Source organism: Urocampus carinirostris, chromosome 8 (genome assembly GCF_059441175.1).
Source record: "Urocampus carinirostris isolate Australia breed hairy pipefish chromosome 8, RoL_Ucar_1.0, whole genome shotgun sequence".
Lineage (NCBI taxonomy): Eukaryota > Metazoa > Chordata > Actinopteri > Syngnathiformes > Syngnathidae > Urocampus > Urocampus carinirostris.
In genome coordinates this window covers 21,165,828-21,190,534 of record NC_142356.1, presented here as the reverse complement: position 1 = coordinate 21,190,534, position 24,707 = coordinate 21,165,828, and the positions used below count along the sequence as shown (strand labels likewise).

The 24,707-nt window shown below is 38.7% G+C and overlaps 1 protein-coding gene across 5 annotated transcripts in view; it reads left to right on the top strand.

Moving 5' to 3' along the window:
* The window catches only part of LOC148361217 (protein kinase C beta type), a 55,603-nt gene that overhangs the window by 12,613 nt on the left and 18,283 nt on the right, over nt 1-24,707 (top strand). For 2 of the 5 annotated variants that reach the window (XM_088341955.1, XM_088341954.1), the window contains exons 1-6: nt 12,357-12,407; nt 15,071-15,182; nt 21,830-21,958; nt 23,504-23,660; nt 23,738-23,872; nt 23,948-24,044. In XM_088341955.1, coding sequence (XP_088198081.1) covers nt 12,372-12,407; nt 15,071-15,182; nt 21,830-21,958; nt 23,504-23,660; nt 23,738-23,872; nt 23,948-24,044 — 666 coding nt within the window. In that variant the 5' untranslated portion in view covers nt 12,357-12,371. Of the gene's footprint in view, nt 1-2,848; nt 2,931-11,644; nt 11,728-11,834; nt 11,902-12,356; nt 12,408-15,070; nt 15,183-21,829; nt 21,959-23,503; nt 23,661-23,737; nt 23,873-23,947; nt 24,045-24,707 lie in introns of those variants that run through there. The other 3 variants (XM_088341956.1, XM_088341957.1, XM_088341958.1) reach the window with 3 other exon arrangements.

The window sequence follows — 24,707 nt, the reverse complement described above, 5'->3', positions numbered from 1 at the left end:
GCGAGGTTGTAAATGCGGAGCTTCGTCTTGCGTGCGATGGTCTGGTGCCGCCAGAGTGGTTTCCAGAGAGACTGCAGAGCAGATGCTGCCAGGGCTCTTCTGCGGAGAATCTCTGGTTTTAGGTCCCCATTGTCTGTCACCATGGACCCCAGATATACAAAGCTCTTGACAGGCTCTACGATGTTATCTGCAGGCAGGGGATCCCCTAAATTGATGGCCAGCCAGTCTCATCAAGTACATTCATTTATTAATAAGACGGGTTTCAAAAACTCATTAGTTCGAGGTACTAAAATTAGGTAATTTTGTTAAGTAAGATTACTATAATATTTAAATTATTTAGAATCAATATAAATGGCAAACATTCTGTAATTGACTTAAAAAGCAATTCAAAAATCCCAAAATAAATTCTTATCCAATTTTTACATTTTCTCTCATCTCTCATCTCATCAGCTGTACCGCTTATCCTTTTTAGGGTCGCGGGGGGGCTGGAGCCCATCCCAGCCATCTCCGGGCAGTGGGCAGGGGACACCCTGAACTGGTTGCCAGCCAATCGCTTTAAATTTCTACATTAACTTATTAAAATTATGTTTAATGAATGAATATCAGTAAATGTGAGCTAGAGGTAATTTGATATTGATTATTCTTTTTCCCCCAAAACATTTCGAATATTTAGACCTAGAGCTTTTTGGTGATACTATTAAATGCAATAAAAGTATTTACCAACTAAAAAAAAAAAGTATTAAGAATTTTAAGTAGTTGTGTATGTATGTGTAGTCCTTAATCACAAGAAGTCTCAAAGGGCTGTACAGATGAGCCTCCCCTGATCTCAAATCTGCGGATTTCATCCTGGCTCTTGGAATCACTAAGGCTCTGACCAGGAAAATACAGGGGAATCAAATAGGTGCAGTGTTGTCTTTTGTTTATTGCATCTTGCCAGAAACAAACTAACAGAATGTCTTAAAAATTAGCTTCCTGGTTTAGCATGAAGCACCTGTCAAGACAAGGCTTTGCTGATTGCAGAATCTGAAAGTACAAGAATTACCATTATTCTACCTACTGAACAAAACACATTAAATTCTAGCCAAACTGAGTCTACAAAGAAAAACAGTTTCATCGTGAGAAGCTTCCATTGGGATGAGTCAACGTATCACTCTTAACCTCACACAAAACAAATTTCATACAAAGGAATTAGTTAATGTGGCCTTTGCTGAATAGTCGAAAAAAATAAAATGCTCAGATTCAACATAATTAACAGTTGAGGACCACTGTTGTTCTTCTGTATTCTGAATTGGAAAACTTGATCGGTATTTGCTAGGGATGCTCCAAAACTGAACTTATTAACCCTTGGCCAAAAATAACGAAACAACAACACGTGAATTAAATGATAAATAACTGGCATATGTTTAACCGATGAATTTGAATACTTTAAAACGTTTTCTTAAAACAAAAAAGGCATTGAAGCGCTTTATAATAAAATTCCCTTCGGATAACAATGTGCAATGGACAAAGTGGAAGCGCTGTAAGATCTAAAATGCAGATGACAGAAGCAAGTTCATTCTACTTTAGTGTAGTGGATGGTTAGGATGAAAAAAGGGATTGGCCGCTCATATCTTTTTGGGCATTTTCCCTTCTAATGGACAGCACAGTGTACAGTGACAAAAAATGGAGAAATTGAGAAATTATCATGATGATGGTGCAGTCAAATTCAACAGGGTCACCACCGCATATTCGGGGTAGTAAAATATTAACAAGAGTAGATCAAATTCTCCTTTCACATAGCTTAGCACCAGCCAATTGACTTCGCGGGTGAATGGACTGAATTAAAACTGATGGATAGCTCTGTAGTGTTCGCAGGTATACATTAGCCAAAGTCTGGGGAGCGGCTAACACAAATTTTAAATAAAAGGGAGACACAAACTTTTCAGAAAATGTCTTATTGGTAAAACTTTGGCAGTGCTCCTGTTTTGACGGTGTCCTTCATCTCCCTCTCGTGTGCAAAATCATAGGAAACTGATGGGCACAACTCTCTCATAGTGAAAGCCAGCAATGCACGGCTTGCCTCGCCTTTTGATGTGATTTAATCATTCTTTCTGAAGTTTTCCTTTGGTTTTGCTTTTCTTTTTTGGCCAAAACCGAAAAAAGCACTTTTGGTTGCATTAAGAAGAAAGTCTCTGTGCCCAAAATTTGGTGCATCCTGAATAAGTTCCTGGTCTGCTTGCAGGATGATTCATTTATCACCCGTCTAAAAAGTCTCACGGCCAGCATTCCTATTGACGAATGTGCAACCTTGAAGCCGTGGCCACCTAATAGAATTGACGCTGTCCAAATGTAGTCCTTGAGAAGAGTCTACCCTATGAGACATATTTCTCCTTCCAAGCCGACCAGAAATGACTTTGTTGAAATGTTTATCGACAATAATTCATGTCAGTACAAGTGCATCTCCTTAATTACCACCACCAAGGATATGCGTTCATAAGCAAGCAAGATTTTTTGAATCGATAATCAGTTGCACCCGCATCACATTCGCAGCCGGCTTTGTCAGTAATGAGGGAATCTTGCGAAGAGCTGAATCTCATCCATAATAATTGTGTCCCCATCAATACAAGAAAGTTTACTTGAGAACCAATGATTGTCACTCTCGCCCTGCCACTTGTAACTCTGCTGGTGTAAATTAATTTTCTAAAGTTTTTTTTATTTTGTTTGTGGTGGTAAGCAAATATGGTTGAGAAACCTGGAGCTCATTTGTAGAATGTGAATACAGTATCTCTTAAAGATGTCATCAGCGGTCACTAGGGCTTCAATGACGTCATTGCTCCCTATGAGTCACGCCCAAGAGGCGTATGCTATACCTTAACAGGGCATTATAAAATATGTATTAGTGGATTACATATCAATTCTGGACATTTATTATGGGCCAGCAAAAAATTAAGGTAACGTTTCCCAGTGGTAAGTTGTAATGGTTTGAACTTCCTGCAACTGAAAGTGTAAGCCTTATATTACTGTCCTTTTTACCTAACACCTTGAGATATCTGCTATTTACTCAAAATCTAAAAATCGTGTCTTGATAAATGCACACACTAGTAAAAAAAAATATATATATTTGTATATATAATTTAAAATATACATGGTTGTGGCTCCACAAAATACAAGATTCACACTGGATTTTTTTCTTTCAATTGTACTGGAGAAATTGGAAAATTGGCTTTGAAAGTCCATTTAAAAAATGCTTGAATTTGGCCATTAAAAAAGGAATGCTGACTGAGACATCTCAACATAATCTGCTGAGAGTCGGACATGTGCAATAGCCAACATGAATTTAGCGAAATGGCAGCGTCAACATCAAGTACCCGTACCAAAACATTTGCATTTTAACCTGGATAGAACCAGTAAAGAGACTACTTACAAAATTTGCAAAGCAGATATTGTGTATCCTGACGGTAGTTCTGTGACGCATGAACATTTTCAGAGCATATCAGAGGGTTTAAAAAAGAAAATCAGTCTGACTTGCCTCTGTAAGATTCAAGTAACGTTCAAGCCAATACGGTTTTGATGAAATGCATCGTACATTTTCTACTTCTGTTACAGACTTTGCAGTTGACCACTGAATATTCTTCACAAAAAGGACACCATATGTGTCATTTTCATCCCTAGTGGACACTGTTAAAAAAAAAGACCTTGGTTTGGAAATGTTATTGATCGGAAATTAGTTTGACTTCATTTGTGATCATTAAGCGACCAATGTTTATCACGGTATCGTTTTATTCAATTGAATGACAACAAGCGACTGTTGGTTCAAGTCATTGATCGGCAGCTGTGCCTTTTGTAGACTTGTCTTGCTAGTTTAGCACCGGAGAGTCTACATGCTTCCACACGACATTTCATTCTTTCTACTCTAACGGGGCAATAGTTCACAAGGTCCGCTTCATGATGGCCTGCATTTTGTCATCCTATGTCAGTAGCTTGTTATTGAGGTGGTAACGTCTCGTAAAGACGTCCTTGACATTTTTTACAGCTTGCTAATGTCCCTGGAGCTATATGACCCTGGAGCAGCGACAGATCGCGACTGAAAGACACTCAGTCACTTTAATTAGCGCTCCGGTAGGGGTCGGCACCTTCGTCTGCTCAAGGGCTAATATGTGCGCCAAAATTGATATTTTTGTCTGGATTACTGTGAATTTCCTAGAAAACTAGTATCATTAGATTTCGCATTAGAGTAGTTTTAATTGCCATTGATAACAACTAGGGCAGCACGACGGTGCAGTGGTTAGCGCGTGTGCGGAACAGTTCTGAGGTCATGAAATCGAACCTCCTGTGTGGAGTTTGCATGTTCTCCCCGTGCTTTTGTTGTTTTCCTTCGGGCACTCGGGCTTCCGCCCACGTTCCAAAAACATGCATGTCAGGTTAATTAGCCGGTCCAAATTGTCCCTAGGTGTGAATGAGCGAGCAAATTGTCCATGTGTGCCCTGCGACTGGCTGGCAACCAGTTCAGGGTGTCTCCTGCCCACTGCGCGAAGACAGCTGAGATGGGCTCCGGCACCCCCGCTACCCTACTGAGGAGAAGCGGTGCAGATAATGGATGGATTATAACAACTATAGGTCGACAAATTATCTGCACCTATTTTTGGGAATTTGACGAATATCGGTTTTGGCATACTCTTAAGCCGATTATTAAGCACAACACTAGGCAACAACAGAGCCGAACTTTTCTCTTTGTTCCCTGCCTTGTCTCGGACGCTAAATTTCGTCAACGTGCAGCGACACACACGCACACACACACACACAGAAGAACACAACACCGGTTACATGAACGTGATCACAAATTTTGCTATCCTTCTTAACACTGCTCTTCCAATAGAACAAGTGTCACGATCGTAGTCAGTATAATACTTTTATTAAAACATATTGTTTAACGTGATTAAAACCAAAAATTGATCGTTGTCTATTTAATGAGTATATTAAAACATACTCCTATAAACATCACCAACACTGAAGGCGACCCAATGAAGCTAAACGCTAGAACATTTACAACCACGACTAGTTGTACACAAGTAGTACCTTAGGACATGTATGTTTATGTGTGTGCTATAGTAGCCTTGTTGTAAATCATGCTTATTGTTTGTAGTTGTTCACTGTAACCAGAAAACCGTTGCAAATGAGAACCTGTTTTTATTGGATTTCCCAGTATAAACAGATGTTTGAATAAAATTTAAAATCTGGTCTATCAACTGCAAAGTAAGACTCACTTCAAAAATATTGTGTTATGTGGCTTTGGGAAACTACAGAGTAATCCCCACACTTATTAGTCATGATAGTTGTGTTGAAATGTATATACCCTTAAAAGCTTTTAAAGCATCATTGTTTTATTTGAATTTATAAGAAATATTTTGTGTCACAATTTTTAAATTTTTGCAGCAAATGAATCTGCTACAAATATCTGTTATCGGCCTCCTTTTAATACTTATTACCGGTATCGGCCCTCAAAAACCATATTGGTCGATCCTTAATAATTGAGTTAGGTTTTTTCTTCAGACCACATGCATTTAACTTTATATACCTTTGTCGGGCACAGTTTGGGATAACGCTCAAGCTCTCTTTTATAGCGACGCTTACGCGTATAAAATGCATGTCACCAAAACCGTATTGGCTTGACTATTTCTAGAATCTTACAGAGGCTGACTCTGTTTTGTTCAACTGTCCAACAAACTCCTCAAATGTTCATGCATCACCGAGCTACCGCCATGGTTGGTCTGCTTTACTCACTTTGCAAGTTGTCTTTTTATCTGCCGTATCCAGGCTAAAATGCTTTGGTACGCGTACTTGATGTTGACGCCGCCATTTCTCTATGTCACCGCTCAAGACACTATTGCGCATGAGCGACTCTCAGCAGAGATTATATTCATGTGGAGATTGTTCTTTTTTGTTGGAAAATTGTGTCTGGCGACAATAGTCTACAATGGAATTTATTCTCGACTACTGTATTTCTATTATTCGTTTTTGTTGACGATGTAGACTTATTGTTGCAGTCATACTCTCAAGTAGCTCAACTTCAACAGGTTTCCCTCGGCCTTGTCGTTTTCTGAAAAAATAAAAAACATCTCAAATGCAACGCGAGCCTCTTTAGCAGCATCATGCCTTCTTGCTGCAGATCATTCCGTGTAAATCTGGCTGGAGTGTGAGTGCTAAGTGTCTGGGTGGGTTGAGGACTGTGAAGTGTCGGGCCCTCCGGCTTCCTGCTGGCAGATGTCTGCAGGAATGTATTTTCCGAGCGCTTTGATTTGCCGTTAACGCTGCCAGTCACTGTAAAAGGGGAGGCGACGGTAGGCCCGACCGTCAGGCTCAACAGTCAGGCTCGGTTTGGTTGCTAGGCAACAGAGCAAAGACCTCCACGGCGGGTCACTCGGCCTGTCTACGCTTTCTGTTGCGTGCCTTGTGTGTTGCGTTGTAGCTGCATGTGTGCAACTGTGAAGATTTATGAGCAGAAGGCTGGAGTGCGACTCGAAGCTGCACTGTTTGCCGGCGCGTTGCTTCTCTTTTTTCTGCTTTTTTTGACATGCCGCTAACACACGAGTGAATTCTCCACCCCCGCAAAGTGCCTGCAAACCCAGCTGTGCCCCTATCTCTTCCTGTCCACAGCAACACATAAACACGCATTGCTTGTTTTCGCTTTATAACTTGTACTCCTCCACCCTTCTCTTGTTCTCTCACCCGCCTGCCACGCTTCCCTTTTTCATTCATTCTCTGTGTTTGCTTTGTGTGACAATGCAGATGGACACATATTAGCACTGTTTGACAAACACTTGAGGCTTTCGGTTCTACTATTTGGATATTTGGAATACTCGTCTCATTTATCTTTTAACAGGAAAACGAGGGTCTGATAAGCTAATTTTAATGCGTGTGGTTGGAAGGACTTATGCGCACTAACAAATGTGGACCATAAAATAAAAATAAAAAACGGCGCCGCTCAGAAAATATGTTGTGAAAACATGATTTAGTCAGACAAATGAAAGTCTACCAGTGCAGCTTGGAGAGTGCCTGTTGTCTATGCTTAATACTGCTAGTGCTAGTCAGCAGGCAGAAAACATTGCACTACTGAATGTTGTTTTTTTAAATGCATTATTATTCAAAATTGTATTAACTTTTAAAATTACATTATTAAACTGTTGGCATTAGATGATGACTTTAACTACTTACTTGCATGGCTAGTATGCGATAATGACCATACTGACGTACACTAAGGCCATTATTGCAACCAATATAATCTTGAAATCCAATATTTTTGCCTTAATGTTTTAATAATTATTCACTAAATAGCTATTGTTTCCACAAACTTATTACGGGGTATCAATATCATTTCCTTGGTAATCTAAAAAAATAGTTAAGCACAACTGTTGTTTTTAAAATGTAACCGTTTTAGTGTTTTATTCCCCAAAAACCAATTGTTGTCACTAATGCAATTTTCGCAGTTGCTTAACGTGATGTTAATGTCAGGTTTAGGGTGAAACCAATAAATCGGCCGAAAAGTGCTTTTTTTTTTGCAAAACTGGCTGTTTTGTGCAGTTTTTCGGAAGTCAAGTTCTTTTTTTCAACACAACCTATTAAAACTTCGGCTGCAACTCATGCCTTTTTAATTATCGGGTTAATTTGTCGATTCACTGTTGAATCCAATACACAAAAAAACATTTTCTTGGCCATCCTTCAGGACATTTATTTGAAATGACCATGGTTTGAAAATAAGGATAATTAAATCATTTGTTTGGCCAATACCCTGCCAAAAATCATAAATGTAAATGCTGTTCATTAATAATTATTTTCTAAATAAAATCATTGCTTGCGTCTGGCTGAAACCTTCTTCATACAAATTAATAACTTGCAGTATTGATAGAGATAGATAGATAGATACTTTATTTATTTATTATATTTATTTATTTATAGTGAAACCCCCAAGTGGTCAATAATTCGTAAAACATCCATATATGTGGTTTGACCATCATTAAGGAATTAAAGAAAATAAGTGACCAAACTCTGACCTACTGAGATCCAACATGAGCAAAATGGCTGGCATAATCGATCAACAAGTAATCCTGAAGCTATCCAAGCACATTATCAGTTATAATAAAAGATTAACTTAATAATCGATTTGTTTTTTATTAATGTTGTAGTTTTTGCACCTCTAACCACAATTTTAATCATTTTTATTGACTTATTACTCCGGAAATATACAAAATTAAATCTGAATCTTTGTCTTTTATTTATTAAAAGTCAGCATCTGTTAGTCCCAATAGAAATTGCCCAGTAGAATTGTTGTTATATTTTTAAAATGAAAGGCTTTTTAGTATTAAACCTTAATTTGTGAGGTATACTTCTGATAAATTATTGTACATGGGCATATTTAATTCACTGACGTATGCCGTTGATCACACATGCTCAACATTAGATTCTAGCCTAATCACAGCAATGAGAGCATCGTTGATATAGGCAAAGGCATCAAGTTTATCATCATCACACTGTTTTACTTAGTCCCCGCGTTGTCTTGCCTTTTCTATTTTGTAGGCATACATGATTGGTTAAAGGTTTTACAACAGTTGTTTTGGCTGAATTCATTTCTATAATGCTTTATTACAACGTGGCACTGTAATGGATCATTATGGGAGTGAATTCAGCCAAAACAACTCTTGTACAACAATTAACGACTGACTGGCATCCAGTTTAACGTGTCCCCTGCTCATTGCCTGAAGATGGCTGGGATGGGCTCCAGAAACCCCGTGACCCCAATGGGGATAAGCTGCACAGGAAATGGATGGATTGATGATTAATTTTTTGGTATTGTTATTTCTACAATTATTGGAGAGCCGGACAGCGATAATAATATCATATATTGAACTAGTCCTTTATACAGAAAAGGTTGCTGACCACTGTACAGACCAGTGTGTCTCAACTGTTGGGTCAGGACCCAATAGTGTGTTGCGGACCTGTTTTCAGTTGGTCCTTGGGCCTTTGCCATTGGAACATAATCCTAAGAAGAAGAAAAAACGGGGGGTTAATTACATTACCTAACAGTAGATGGCAAAAATGCCCTTTTCATTCTTTTCTTTCTGTTCAGTCGACCAGCGCGTTTGAGAGGGACCACATCACATTGTATTGTGATTTTATTGGTTGTATTCCCTTTTTCTTCCCATAACAATGGATCCTAAGAAAGTCAGTTACAAGGGGAAGAAAAAGTGGAAAACGGTGACTACAACAATCGGGTCGAAGAAGGAAATGACTGCAAAATATAAAAATGGTGTTTTTAGTGTTAGCCATTGAAGCGCTGCTGAAAGGTACAGTGCATGGTTTAATAATGTGATATTTTTTAGCTTTTAACCAGTGTATAAAGTTGTTGTTAACTACATAATTAAATAATTATAAAGGTTTAGGTACACACTTTATTAATATTTTCAATTTTTTCTAGTACTCTGGTATTTCAAAGCAGTTTTAGGGAGTCACTTATATGCGGTGTAGGCTTATATGCAATGACGTATATGTGGTACGAGAAGCATTTGTTTTTGTTTGTTTTGTTTTTAAAATGTTGATACATTCTACTATCTCTGTTTCAAACAGTGCAATCCTTTAATTGGATACCTTCAAGAAGTGGATTTTCTGAATTTTGGTCACAGCTTGTCTTTAGGGTGGAATGCTGGGTCCTCAAGTCAGACCAGTTAAGAACCACTGTACTAGTGCACCCAAAAAAAAGGGTTCATAAGTATATTGACAATTGAATACTTTCACTTAACAAAAACAATTTTCATTCGATGGCTGTCAAGAATGTGATTGCTTGGACAATACCAAAATACGAGTTCCTGTTTTTTTAAGCTTGCTGCTTTGACATTTGTCGAGTTAGTGAAAATCCTTTCTTATTGGTTTGCCATTAGGCCCCCTGACGTGGCCGTTGAATGACATTTTAATTTGTACAGTGCTTCCTCTTTATAGCTGCATGAGTGGTTATTGTGCAATTGACTTGACTGCAAATGGCCGGAATAAACTGTATTTAAAGCTGGCTTTTTATTAATCACTTAGAGTAGACTCTATGGTAGGGGTCAGAGGTATTAGAACCTCCTTTGATTTGGAAAAGTCTGCATCCTGGCCGATGCAATTGTAGAAATAACCTCGGATGCTACGCTGTGTTGATTACTGGCCGTAAATTGTAAAACTGCTGCCGCTTTACCTCATGAAAAGGTAACTGTGGGATTAATCAAAGATTAAAGCAGAGTATAAAGTCACCCTGCGTGTGATGTCTTTGTGGCGGTTGACACATTTTTTCAAAGCTCATTTTGTGCAGAGCTCGTTGAAAATCTAACCTGACATAATAGAGCAGATTGAGGACAGCAGATTTTTGATTTGCATATTAGAACTCACCATTTATTTGATTTTTGCTTGTATTCTTAGTTTTTACAGCTTGATTTATTCGTTTTACACTTTGTGCCCAAATGTTTTCTGCACTGCCTATGCACCGTTTGTTATTCAATGACAGAAGGAGCATTCTATTCCTTTCTGTTCTGTTGGCTGAAAGTACTGAAGAGGGAAAAAAAAGGAATTATGCTTGCAAGAGTTGATGAACTGATTACTGAAATCAACTTCTTCTTATTGATTTGCACAGAGAAAAAAATTACTTCAGCATCCTTGCTGTGTAACAAAACATGACCAGGAACTTTAGCTGGTCACAATTTGTATGCAAAGCTGCCTATTGTTGAGAATCAAATTTCAAAATGGATAAAAAGTGAATTTTCAGATTTTTAAAATGTTTTTGTTGTAGTATTTAGGAGCACCATTTTTAAGTGCACAATGGTTCTTTAACAATGTTATTACTCATGCACCTTATTTAAATGCAAATTAGAGATTGCATTTAAATATACTGTTGTAGTAGCACTTTGGTCTGGCAGAGGGCGCTTTAATTCAGGCAGGCCAGATCGGTAAAAGAATGTCAACTCCAATTTTTAGCTTTGTATTTCAGTATTATGCTTTATCATTCAGCCTGCACGAGTAACCTAGTCATTGATGCGAGGGATCTTTTCTAAACACAACACATTTATTTACAAACATTGGGGAAAAAGATTTTCTTGTTTGGCAGTCAATGCGTTTACTAGTTTAACAGTTGAGTGGATGTAGTTTTTGCACCTGAACAAACTACTTTTTAGCGGCCGTAGAGAGCATTTGGTTTGTATTTATTTAAAAAGATCATAACTATTGATATAAATGTCCTAAAGACATTCTTTTTTTACATACCTGGTCTAAATGCTCATTATTGGGATTTTTTTGCAATTGATCAACCATGTGTTTGCATGTGAGTTCCATATCGGGGATGAATCCCGCTCTCGTTTCCCTCATCAAATCAAATCAACAGGTACCCTGCTTGTGTGGTAGTCTGTCGTTTCCCACTGCAGCTTTTATTGTTGCTAGCATGATTTTGTCTTGTTCCCCTGTAATGCGATTGAATACAATTATAACTTTAAAAAAAGAGATCAGCGGGAGGGCGAGCCGGAACGGCCATGAAACGAGCGGGCCATTGCGGCATGACTAATGGCGCATAATTGACATATTGATTTTCTTTTTTTGCTAAATATTGAATTGCAAATAATGGTTTTTTTCCTCCTTCTTTCTTCATTTGCAGTGTGCTGTTTTGTCGTCCACAAGCGATGTCATGAATTTGTCACCTTTTCCTGCCCGGGTGCTGACAAGGGCCCCGCCTCTGATGTAAGTCAATCCAATTCACAGTAAAGCTGCTTGGAAATGAATATTAGATACACATTTTTCTATATTCATCTCAGTGTTGTCAACCACATCCACCTCTGTAACGCTAGGTGGCGATATGCTCGTTTCCTGCCCGAGACCTTTTCCTCTTGACCTGTTATGTCACATCAAATCAAGGTAGCTGTGGATAGCTCAGAGCAACTGGTACATCTCCGTAAAGTAAAATGGATGCTCATTTGATGGTTAAAATGCTAAGCGTTTTATTTATTTCATTTATTAGGTTTTATTTTGTGGTTTTCATCTCAGGGAGATTCCAACTATAGTGAGATCAGTGACATGCTGTGAGGTTTGTGTTCGGTGAGGCACAGTCAAATTTACAAATGTACAGAGCCTACCAAAAAATTCAGCCACTATCCCCTAGGTAGAAACAAAAACCATGTCCTTTTGCCACATTACAAGTGGCAAATTGAAAAACTGAATATTTTCCAAGAATCAACACAATGTTGGACATAATTGTGAAGTGGAAGCATTTTTTTTCAACATTTTAGATCAAATTCACCAAGAAAAACTGATAAGTAGGTGTTGACCCCCTGTCCTCTTAGGTTAGCCAACTCACTCCAGAAGTACCCTGACTTCTGAACCATCCAATGTTGAAATGCGCCTGCCCTGTGATCGACGCAGAGGTCTGTGGAAGTTGAAAACAGCACAAAAACCAAAAGAACACACCAGGCACATCTGGGATAAAGTTGTGTATACGTTCAAAGCAGGAATAGGATACAAAGAGTTCAAAACATTCACGCAGCTCCCGGCGCACTGTACGGGCAATGAAATCGACTGCAAACCTACCAAGAGCTGGCCTTCCCTCTATACTTTCATCCAAATATAGCTGATTCTTAGAAAATATTTTGAATCTTTAAGTTTGAATCTTGAAATATGAGAATATGTCAAAAAATTCTTTGGGTAGGCCAATACTGTACTGTACATATTATTTCCTCATTTAGCAGATCAAAAAAATAATACATAAACTGTAGCATAGAAAAAAAAACTTAACAGTCCTAACTTCTCATCTCATCTCATTAGCTGCACCGCTTATCCTCAGTAGGGTCACGGGGGTGCTGGAGCCGATCCCAAGAATCATCGGGCAGTGGGCAGGGGACACCCTGAACTGGTTGCCGGCCAATCGTAGGGCACACAGGGACAGACAACTAGCTCGCTCATTCACACCTAGGGACAATTTGGACCGGCCAATCCACCTGAAATACATGTCTTTGGAATGTGGGAGGAAACCGGAGTGCCCGGAGGAAACCCACGCAAGCATGGGGAGAACATACAAACTCTGCACAGGAAGTCCGGTAGCTGGATTTGAACGCACACAGGAGGTTCCCAAGACCTTAGAACTGTGCCGCACACGCGCTAACCTTTGAAAAAGAAAATCCCCAAATTGTGAAGTCACATGAGTAAAAATATAAACACTAAAATAAATAGAACCATTTATCATATATTTATTTTTATATTTCCATAATGACAAGTCACTTGTTTCAACTGCCTCCCCTGACTGCATGTCACTGAGTCGGATTTAAAGAAAAAAAGGGAAGCGCACTATATAGTACTTAATCATGTATATGTAATTTTTTCCCCACGACACACCACAGGAAATGGTGCCCCTACAACCCTAGTGGTTAAGGGATCCAACCAATCAACCAATTAAAAATGTAAACACCTTCTGTTTAGTGTTTTAAATGTATTTCCGGAGTTTCAGATTTAAGGGGTTACCCAGAATTAAAACGATAAAATGGCCCCTATTATTTTGTTGTCGTTCTGGCAGTTTTCCTTCCGTGACCAGAGGCACCAGCTAGCTTGCGAGCTAGCCAGCTCCATAAATCATGTAATTCGTAGAACTATCGGTGAATTTGTCTGCAAATGTCCTTATGGGAGTTTAAGTTAAAATGTATTACTTCCTAAATAAGGGCATCCATGGAAAATATATTTTCGTTACGTATCTCGCTAGTAATTTGAATTTATTTGTTAGCTATAGTTAGCAATTTGCTTAAAAAAGCTAAAGTTCTAGTAGATTCTACAATTTTGAAGAGTGTAAACTGATTGTTTGACATACATTTTGATTTTTTTAAGTCACCAAAACTTTGCTTTAGTCTGCATTTAGTATTTTTTTATTTACGTTAAAATTATTCTTACTATTTAATGAATTGTATAGGTAAATAATTAATTAATTTTATGCTTACATTTACATCTTGGACCTTGTATATTTTGTCTCTTTTATATCCCATTATTCTTTGTGATGTGTTTTATTATTTTTCTTTTTTATTGTTTTTTGTAGCATTTAAAGCCCCAATGTGTACTCGTCCACTAGATGGCACTGCATTGTCGGGTGCGAGCGAGGGCCAGTGATATACGACATAGCATGGCGGCAGGATGGCGGACAAACACGGCAGGGTCCTAAGTTGCAAATTCGACTGTGGAAGAGGAATTCAAATTTCTAGACCTATATTTTTTCATTAAAAAGTAAACATTGGTATGATAGTTGATGTATTTTTGCTTAGTTTAAAAATTAATTGTTTTTTTTCCCTGAATGAAAGTTTTTTTGGACCTCTTGCAACCTTTTGACACCATCATTTACACTGAAATTATCCGCCAACTGTCCAAAATGTTTGCTTTTTTTCTCATTAAAATTTTTAATAGGTGTCAGCCATGCAACTGATGGTTGATACCGCTTGAATTTCTCGACTATTTTTCTTCTTGTAATATTTTCCTCTATAGAAAATATAGTAAAATAAGAATGCCTAAAATGATAGCAGGTCATTTAAAGTACTACTTCGCTTATTTAACCTTGAATCATGAAAATCTAATTCTTTGGAACTACATCCAATATTTATTTTAAAACTTCAAATATATGGTGATGCCTGTAATTAGTTTTTCTATATTTTCCTTATTCCGTGTTATTGCTTCTGTATTAGAAATAACATGTCTAAAACAGACAACAACATTTGCAGATGGTTAAAAGATTCTCCATGGACGTCAAGATTCAAATCTGAATTGATGCCTTCAAATGAAATGTTCACAACTTCACATTAGTGACCTGAGTGAGAGATCAAATTAAAGATTATTTATGCAATTAGCCGCGCCAGCCCTTGCTCTAGACCCGGTGCACAAACCGCCCTGCCTATTTCCTGTCAACTTGTTGACTCCAAATCACATTTAGACGCACAGTTAAAAGGGAAAACGTGCCGCCTGGCCGCCTCGAGTTAATGGGCCGATAGCTCAAGTGCTCGAGTCACGCATCCGGCCAAGGCAACCCGTTTGAAAGTGCTTCTGTTCTGTGTCTCCGCAGGATCCTCGCAGTAAACACAAATTTAAGGTGCACACCTACTCCAGTCCGACCTTCTGTGACCACTGTGGCTCCCTCCTCTACGGCCTTATACACCAGGGGATGAAATGTGACCGTACGTACAACTGCACATAATTTCTCGCTGTGTGTGGTTAGCCACAAAGTTTGAGTTCTTCTCATTTCATAGGTTTGTAGAGTCTACTTTGATTGTTTTAGCCGCACAGGCTACATAAAATGCCTGCCAACGATAAAGTGCCAGGATTATATTTAGAGATTGTTTTGATTCTTTGTTAGCTCAGCAAAATTTTGAGACTTCTGTTTAATATTTGGGAAACGTGAACAAAACCTTCTGCCCGTCACGTGATAACATGTGCTAAAACTCTCCAAGGAGGAAGACATTTTGATACGGCGTATTACTGATTGTTTTATTATGGTAAGAATTTTTTTTGATTATTGTGCCTCTTAGGACAGGGGTTGGCAAACATTTTCAGTTATGGTTCGCACCTGGTTAAAATACTTGGCAGAGGGGGCAGGCCGGAAAGGGAAAAAAAATTGACTTGATTTTTTTTTTGTAACTGCCAATAGTCTCAGATCTGATACATTGACAAAACATAAGTAAGCTTCTGCCTACTCTCAGTGGGCACATGTTTATGTATTTCAAGTAGAACGGCCTGGTGTCGCAGGCCGTGGTTTGTTGAAACGTGTGCATAGGAAACAATTGCATCAATCAAGGTGTTTGTTCTGCCAGAAGATCGGTTTCCGTTGCTTAGAGTGGTCGGTGGCCAGAAGCTGCAGTACCCAATTTGGCCGCCAGATGACGTTCGTGTGCCCACAAAAGTAAATGTTTATCGATTTGTTGGTATTTACTGTATTTGGGGTTCCTTGAAACAGAACCTTGCTAAATATACTCACGGAAGCGCGAATTACAACTATGTAAATTTTCACAGAAATCTGTTTAGCTGTTTCTGAGCCTATGTCACATACAAACACACACGCACACATCGGGATTCATAAAGCAATGTATTTATTTTAGATAGTTTCGATGGGTGGAGTAGTTTTCTCATCTCATCTCATAAGCTGCACCGCTTATCCTCAGTAGGGTAGCGGGGGTGCTGGAGCCCATCCCAGCAATCATCAGGCAGTGGGCAGGGGACACCCTGAACTGGTTGCCAGCCAGTCGCAGGGCACACAGGGACAGACAACTTGCTCTCTCATTCACACCTAGGGACAATTTGGGACCGGCCAATCCACCTGAAATGCATGTCTTTGGAATGTGGGAGGAAACCGGAGTGCCCGGAGGAAACCCACGCAAGCACGGGGAGAACATACAAACTCCGCACAGTAAGTCCGGTAGCTGGATTTCAACCCACACAGGAGGTTCCCAAGACCTTAGAACTGTGCCGCACACGCGCTAACCACTGCGCCGCCGTGCTGCCCCGGAGTAGTTTTCATTTAGTTTTATATTTTATTTTATATTTATATTAGTTTGGGGCGGCAGTAGCTCAGGAGGTAGAGCGCTCGTCTTGGGATCAAGGGATCCCAGTTCGAATCCCGGCTCATCCGTGTTACATGTCGAAGTGTCCTTGGGTAGGACACTGAACCCCTAATACCCCCAATAACCAGGTTAGCGCCTTACATGGCTGCAAGGCCGCTATTGGGAAATGTGAAGCACATTGTAAAGCGCTTTGGGAAGTCATAGACTTGAAAAGCGCTGTATAAATGCAGATCATTTCATTTCATTTCATATACTATTGTATTCATCTCATCTCATCTCATCAGCTGCACCGCTTATCCTCAGTAGGGTCGCGGGGGTGCTGGAGCCCATCCCAGCAATCATCGGGGAGTGGGCAGGGGACACCCTGAACTGGTTGCCAGCCAATCGCAGGGCACACGGGGACAGACAACTCACTCGCTCAGTCACACCTAGGGACAATAATAGAGCTAATATTGTGCAAATATTTGGTTGTTTCCTCTTGTTATTTAGTGCTTGTTGTTTTTATGTGCTATGCCCAAATAATCAAGTCATGTTTTTTTGTGTAGCCATTAATCACAAGGAGTCTCCAAGGGCTGCACAAAAGGCCACAAACAAAAAAGATAATTCAGATTCAGATTCAGATTCAGATCTACTTTATGTAGACTTATCCAATTCTTCTTATTTGCATCTATGAATATATTTAGATGCAGATATTTACATGTACATGTTGAATTTCATTTTGTATTTGTTTATAGATTATTTACAATAAAGTGGTTTTGAAAGTCCGAGAATTAAAGCAAACTAATATATTAGGTCCATGTTTTTAAGCACTAAATTTAATGATATGCATTAAGAAGGACAAAGTGCTATGGAGTTGCTAAGAGGGTTTTATTTTCTAGCATTAAATTCCGTAAATATGTTTATAAATTAAATATATGATTATAGAAAAAAATGTGAGTAGAGAGAAATGTAGCAAGCTAATTAAATGCTGAATGAATTCTTCCTGAGAAATATAATCGTATTTTGTTTTACTACCAATTACTGGTTTGCCGATTCAAAAAGCCTGACAGGTTTCATGTGGCCCGAGGTCCGCAGTTTGCCCACCTCTATCCTGGGAGCATGCAGTCCCTTGTCATGTTTCAGGACCTCTTTGTCCATTTATAAAGTGCTTCTTAGCAATTAGCCAAATGGGGTACTTGTAATGTACATTAGTGTAGAATGTCACTTGAGGGACAAAACATGCTATCATTGCTTCAATGTCAGAATGCTCTGACATCTAGTGGACACCATGTAATATCACACCTGCATAGCAACACGAGCTCAAGTGTGGAATTCCATTCAGTAAAATATACACATTCAAGTCCCATATGAGCTATGTTGTCATTGTTTACCGGTATGCAGGTCCATTTCGATAAAGTTGAATAATTTTGAGAAGATTTTTTGGACTTCAATTAAAAAAGAGGTATTCTCTTTATCAGTATTTATCTTTATTGATATGTATCTCTCTTTATCTTCACTGTTTATTTCTTGTGAAATCTTTGGAGCTTAAAAACTATGTTGTTATTGTGCTCTGTGCAGCCTTTTGAGACTTTTTGCGATAAGGGCTTTACAAATAAATATGACTTGACTTAATTTGATCCAGGACAACACTTGTTTTTAGTTTGACAACAGTTTACATAAAAAACTATGTTTACCCTTTTGATAAATTGGAAATGTTCCATCAAAAACAATGAAAATATAAGTTAAAAAAATTATTGCCCCAGAATAATTCAAAAAAGGACTTTTGCTTAGTTAGGTAGTCAGGGTGTTACACCAACATACTCCGTTTTGGCAGTAGGTCGCTAACGAAACCCATAAATGGAAGCTCATTAAACTATGTATGTTCACTGTTGGAGCCCATCCCAGCCATCTTCGGGCAGTGGGCAGGGAACACCCAGAACTGGTTGCAGGGCACACAATGACAGACAACTCGCTCGCTCATTCACACCTAGGGACAATTTGGACCGGCCAATTAATTTGACATGCATGTTTTTGGAAAGTGGGAAGAAACCCACGCAAGCACGAGGAGAACATGCAAACTACACACAGGAGGTTTGATCTCACGACCTCAGAACTGTGCCGCATACGCGCTAACCACTGCTCCGCCGTGCTGCCCTTACAGCGCCATGAAGTGGTCAAATATTACAGTGTCTCTTTAAGGTGTATAAAATGAACTCATACTGTACAGGTGAGTTGGAAGCAAACAATAAAGTGGAACTTGTCTGAAAGCAGATTTAATCTGACTGAGTTAAAGCTTTTGACTTGGCTGGAGGTCATGCTTAAATGTTCTTTCAAGTTGACATTGGCCATTGACCTCGCAAAACTTTAAGAGGCATTTGAGTTAACTCGTCATCAAATACTGTACAGGTTTAGGTCAAACGTCGGAAGTATATAGCATTGCAAGTAGCATCGCACCTTCCTAAAAGCCCCCAAAGTGTTAAACTTATCTCGAGATGACGTCATTACTGACTTCAAGTTTACAACTGTAACAAGATAACAACTATAAATCTACACATGATAATGCACAGCACATAATAATGAGGAATGGATGGTTTTATTGTCATTATACAAAATTAGAGGGGTTCTCCTATCAGTGTACAAAAGTAATATAGAGAATGGCTGGCAAGATGCGCACTAGCATTGGGTGTCCTCAATTCGAGCCAAGTCTCTGCGTTAAAATAAGAGTCCCGAATGAAGCGGTTTCCCACGAGTCGTAGCTCCAGGTCATTTATTTCATGGTTAATTGATCTGCCATTGCTGTAATAAAGGCTCCGCAGCTTGTGAGGGTTATTAGCTTAGCTGTAGTCTCGCTATTGTTTTCTCTCCCGAGGCCGCCTCAGTCTATTCCCAAACCTGAAAACAATCTATGGAGCACCCAATGGTGTATAGCCATTTATTTGCACTCTTCTGACTTTCCTCAGAGTCCAATTTAATTGATGAATTTATTATTAACGAGCCGCTTAAAGCTGGCGCTATGCTTCCCAGCTTGTTTTGGTTTTGAGACAATGAGTTGAACGCCCACCCAGTGTTTGACTCACAGCATACACAGGCCTATCACAATGACAATAAGATGACTAAATTATAAATCTGTGAAGGAGTGAACCAGCAATAACCAAAGCGCAAAGTAGCGAGGGGTCTCTGTATATAGATCCTGGAAGCCCCGCCTTCACCTGCAGCCAACCCCGCGGAAATTCGGCGTCAATATCTTTGGCTGCAGAATGCCAATGGAAGCGTGCCCCCGCACGCTCGGCGCCGTTTTCAGCTGCACGTTTTTTTTTCTCTCCTCTAAGTCGTTTACGCCACATATTTTCAGATCTGTTAGATAGCGATTACCAATACAGTTTTCAAGAATGCGCCAAAAGAAAAAATGAATAAGAACCACGTCGTGAAAACTGTAAGCCCCATATTCAACAGCGCCAGTGCTGTTGTCATTGGTGGATGACGACACAACAAACTGGCTCCAGAAACCAGGTCTTGGAAGTGAATGACAGGAGCCAGCTCCCAGCCAATCAAGAGCCGGTTACCTTCGAGACTCTTTTTATCTTCAGTTCATTCATCAATATACATTTTTTTTTCCAGGGATTCTGGGGTTGTTGACTTTTAATTTGTTGAGTATAGGAAGGTTAAAATTGTTTTCCATTTTTCTCATTTTTTTGTAGATTTATAAATGTTTTAATTTGTTTCATGTGTTTCTTAGTGTTAATGTGTTTGTATAATAAGTTAAAGTTGTTCTTGTATTTGATATTTTATTAGTTGTTGCCGTAAACATTTTCAAATGCCATTTTTTTTTTGGTATAATTTTCAGAGATTCTGAGGTGCTTGAAATGTAAAGTTGCTAAGTATAGCAAGGGTTCACGTTCAAATGAGTTAAAAGTTCACTGTAGAGTAAGAAAGGCTTTTATAATCTAGTCGAAAAATACATGTTTTTAAATTCATTTTGTGCACCATGTTACATTGTTGGTGTTAATATAAAGTCCTACCATATGGTCATACTGTGCAATGAAGATCAAAATTATAAAAACATGGCACTACAACATTTTTTACTCAAAATGAGGAGACATTTCACAAATATTTTTCAGAAACACACTGATCAAAACTAGAGGACATGCTGATCAAAATTAGAAAACAACAATGACTTTGACATGGCAAAATAAATTCTGAAAGCTACAACAGTCAGCAATTAGTGAGAGATGTACAGGATTCTTCTTTGAGTGTCTTCGGGACATCTGCAGCCACAGGATAGCATTTGTCTCTTACACTGCTCTGGTGTAATTTTTGGTTCGTTCTTCTTCCAGCCTCCTCCACAGTTTGATGAGTGTATTGGGTTTCTTAACCATAACTGTGTCACCAAGGAATTTTTATGGTTCTTTATTGGGTTGAGATCAGGGCTCCGGGCAGGCCGGGCTATTAATTCAATGTTTTAACCTTTGAGGAAATTGTCTTCCACTTTTGCTGCGTAAAGACTGCAGGCTGATTGGGTGATGAACGCAAGTAAGGAACCCATGTTTTAAAGTTGGTTCTGATACACATTTGTATTCACTTTGCCCAACTCTTGCTGCAGAAAACATGCCCCAAACCATGACACTTCCTCCTTCGCCTTTCACTGACTTTTTTACACACATTGGGTTTAGTCTTTCTCCATTGTGTTGCCCAACATAATGCTTCCCATCAGACCCAAATAAATTAAATTTGCTTTTATCACAGAAATGAATTCTAGACCAGTTCTCCTCTGTCCACACAACATGCTCCTCAGATAAGCTCAGTCTTACTTTTTTTTCTGTTAATGAGATGTTAGGTCACTGCTGTGTGGGCTTTCAGTCCAAATGCTCATAAACAGTGAGACAAATCCTTACCATATTACTATAACACTGAACTGGCGAGCAATTCCAGCTGCAGTATGGAAATGATTATGCATTGACATTTTCGCAGAGACCTGTCCTCTCTTGCATTTCTCTTTTGTGGACAACCAGCCTTCTTGGTTGACTTGAACAAGTTCGTAGTTTTTTAAAGATACAATATTCTTGAAAATTCTAATCACTGCATTTTTTGTAAAATACAGTTTTTTGTTGTTGAAATGCCTTATCCATTTTGTGAAAAACAGTTGTAGTATCACATAGACACAACAAAATGTCCTTAAACCGTTAAGCAGTGAATATGGCTTTTTCCAGAAATATTCAATTTTAAGGTCTCTAATTGTGATCCCCTGGATACATGTGTGCTAAGTGTGTTGTGTGTTTATTGCCTCTTAGACTGCATGATGAACATCCACAAGCGCTGCGTGGCCAATGTCCCAAGCCTGTGCGGAACGGATCACACCGAGAGGAGAGGTCGCATCCAAATCTCTGCTCAGATCACAGAAGACACGCTGACCGTCACCAGTGAGTTGACAATAATTAGGTGGCTAGAAAGACTGACAGGCAGAAAAAAAACTTACTCTGCTTAAAAAGAGAAAGCCTTTATTCGGTAGACTCCAAAATTGGAAAGGCCATTAGCTGATCAATGTTTGTAACGATTGGCCCACATGGCCTGTCAGACTTTTGTCCATGTGCCATCTTTGTCTCTCGCAGACAGCGCCGCATTGATTATTTAGCGCAAGCTAAACTGTCGTTAAGTGATGTTGGATGCAGCCAGGGATATTTAGGGAAGGCAGAGTAGTGCCTCTGCGGTTATAGATGCGAGCACTTCGGGTTCTACATTCTACTATTTATAGTGACCGTCTCAAATAATGTCGTGTAGAATGTTGCACTTTGAACTCATTTGGTCACACACTTGGAAAAAATGTGAACATATACAAAAGGACCTGGGGCTTGTTGAATGTAATCAGGAAATTATATTAAGGCTATTACAAGTACAACCCGAAAACATTTTTGGGGAATGGAGGGTTGTTAAAAACATGTTCTTATTTATTTATTCTGCAATTTAAAAACTAATTTTCTGGTGCTTTTTATTAAGAATAACCTTTTCGGGGTTGGGGGATATTTTTTAATCCGACCCAATATCTTGGGGGTGTAAGAGAGATTGTGTGGGGGATTAAAATGAAAATTTCTTCAAACAATTATTTTAACCATTTATTATAAGTTGGTTCAAACAATGCACACGATTTTTTGGGAGTATTAGGAGGACACTGTATTATTTAGTGGCAAAAACATTCATTAAAAAAATTTTCATTTAAGAAATAAGCAAAAAACCTGAACTATTATATAAACATGCATTTTTTAAAATACTCGTAGGTTTACAAATTTGCATTTATTATACCTAACTTCTAACTTCTTCTAGGGTGAGCTTACTTAATTGTCCACTATCTCACTGCTACAGGTGCCCATCAAACCAAAAACCTTCAAATATGAGACAAAAAGCGATGTGGTTTGGTAACTTTAAGGCACCATAGTTTTTATTCTTCCTTCATTTTTACTTGCACTGCTCAATACAGCGAGTTATATAGTGGTCAAATAATACATAATGTCCTATAAACATGTAAACTTTGTTTTAAGTTCATTTATTTTTTTAAATATGACCGTTGTTAGTTTTTTCAATAAAATAACACACTTTTTTTTAAACAATTATTTTATACAAGAAAACATTTTCTTAAGTTGTTATAAACCAGGTCTTATCAATTGGTGGGTTCCGACTTAAAATTGGGTCGCAGACCCGTTTTCACTGTGTTCCAGGCTTTTGCCTTGGAAAAATAATGCTCAGAAGAGGAAAAAAACAGAGGGTCAATTACACTCCTTAACAGTAATATAGCGATAATGCCCTGCCCAATCCTTTCGACCTCATCAGGGATCACATCTCATTTTATTGTGTACAGTATTTTCTTAGATTGCTCCAAATGAAATTGCACTTAGGACCCATAACATTTTGAATATGTCTTTAGTACTGAATGAGTTAACTACTTCCTGTGTCTCCGAATCTTTCTCTCACAGTCAAAGAGGCCAAGAACTTGGTCCCAATGGATCCCAATGGCCTTTCGGACCCTTACGTCAAGCTCAAATTGATCCCTGACCCCAAGAGCGAGAGCAAGCAGAAGACCAAGACCATGAAATGCTGCCTAAACCCCACATGGAACGAGACCTTCACTTTGTGAGAATTTTTTTGTCTACTTTGTAAAGAATTTTGTATGTTCCTCACCACGTATTCCGTGTCTTCGCCTCCCTAAGTAACCTGAAAGAAAGCGACAAGGACCGGCGTCTGTCTGTAGAAATTTGGGATTGGGATCTGACCAGCAGGAACGACTTCATGGGTTCTCTGTCCTTCGGGATTTCGGAGCTACAAAAACAAGGGATTGATGGATGGTAAGATGTCAGAATGAGACAATGTTGCCAAATTCCATCAGAGCTCTACTGAGAAGTATTTGACTTTGGCGCAAGGTTTAAGCTTCTGTCCCAGGAGGAAGGAGAGTATTTTAATGTACCCGTCCAGCCTGACGGCGAAGATGGCAATGAGGAGCTTCGACAAAAGTTTGAAGTGAGTTAAGAATTTCATGAGGAGTTTTGGTCTTTTGGTGGAAAATAATTGTATTATTGCATTAAATATTTATAATTGAAATATTAAAAAGTTGTAGCATTTCAATTTTTTGCTAATTATTGCTGACAATAATGTACGTATATTAAAACAGTATTTCTCAACTAGTGTGCAGGAAATTGACCAATTTTATCTTTGCAAAATAGCGTGCCATTGTTCAGGCCCCTTGCTTTCTTCCAATGAACAGCCAAGTAATTGTAGCATTCATTCATATCAGTAGGTGGCAGCAGATTATAATTTTTCCTCCATAGAGTAGAAACCTTTATTTTTGTAGTCATTATTATAGAATTAGATATACATTGAAACAGAAGTATTACAAACGCTGCCCTACTTGCGAACGAGATACGTTCCGGACAATCGTTTATAAGTTAAACTTGTTTGTTTGCTTCAGTGCTATATTTTGAGTGAAATATATGTTTAAGGTTCATATAAGTATGTTTAAGGCTTGTGTAAGTAACGTGTATTATTTTGCACTAAGAAAAATCAAATTTTAATGGACTAATATGCTCTATAATAATAAATAAAGTGAAGTTTAATTTACTTTTGGAAGATGAGCTTCAAGAGTTAGGTGACTTCTTCCTCTGTGGTAGAAAGTGGCCGAAAAAA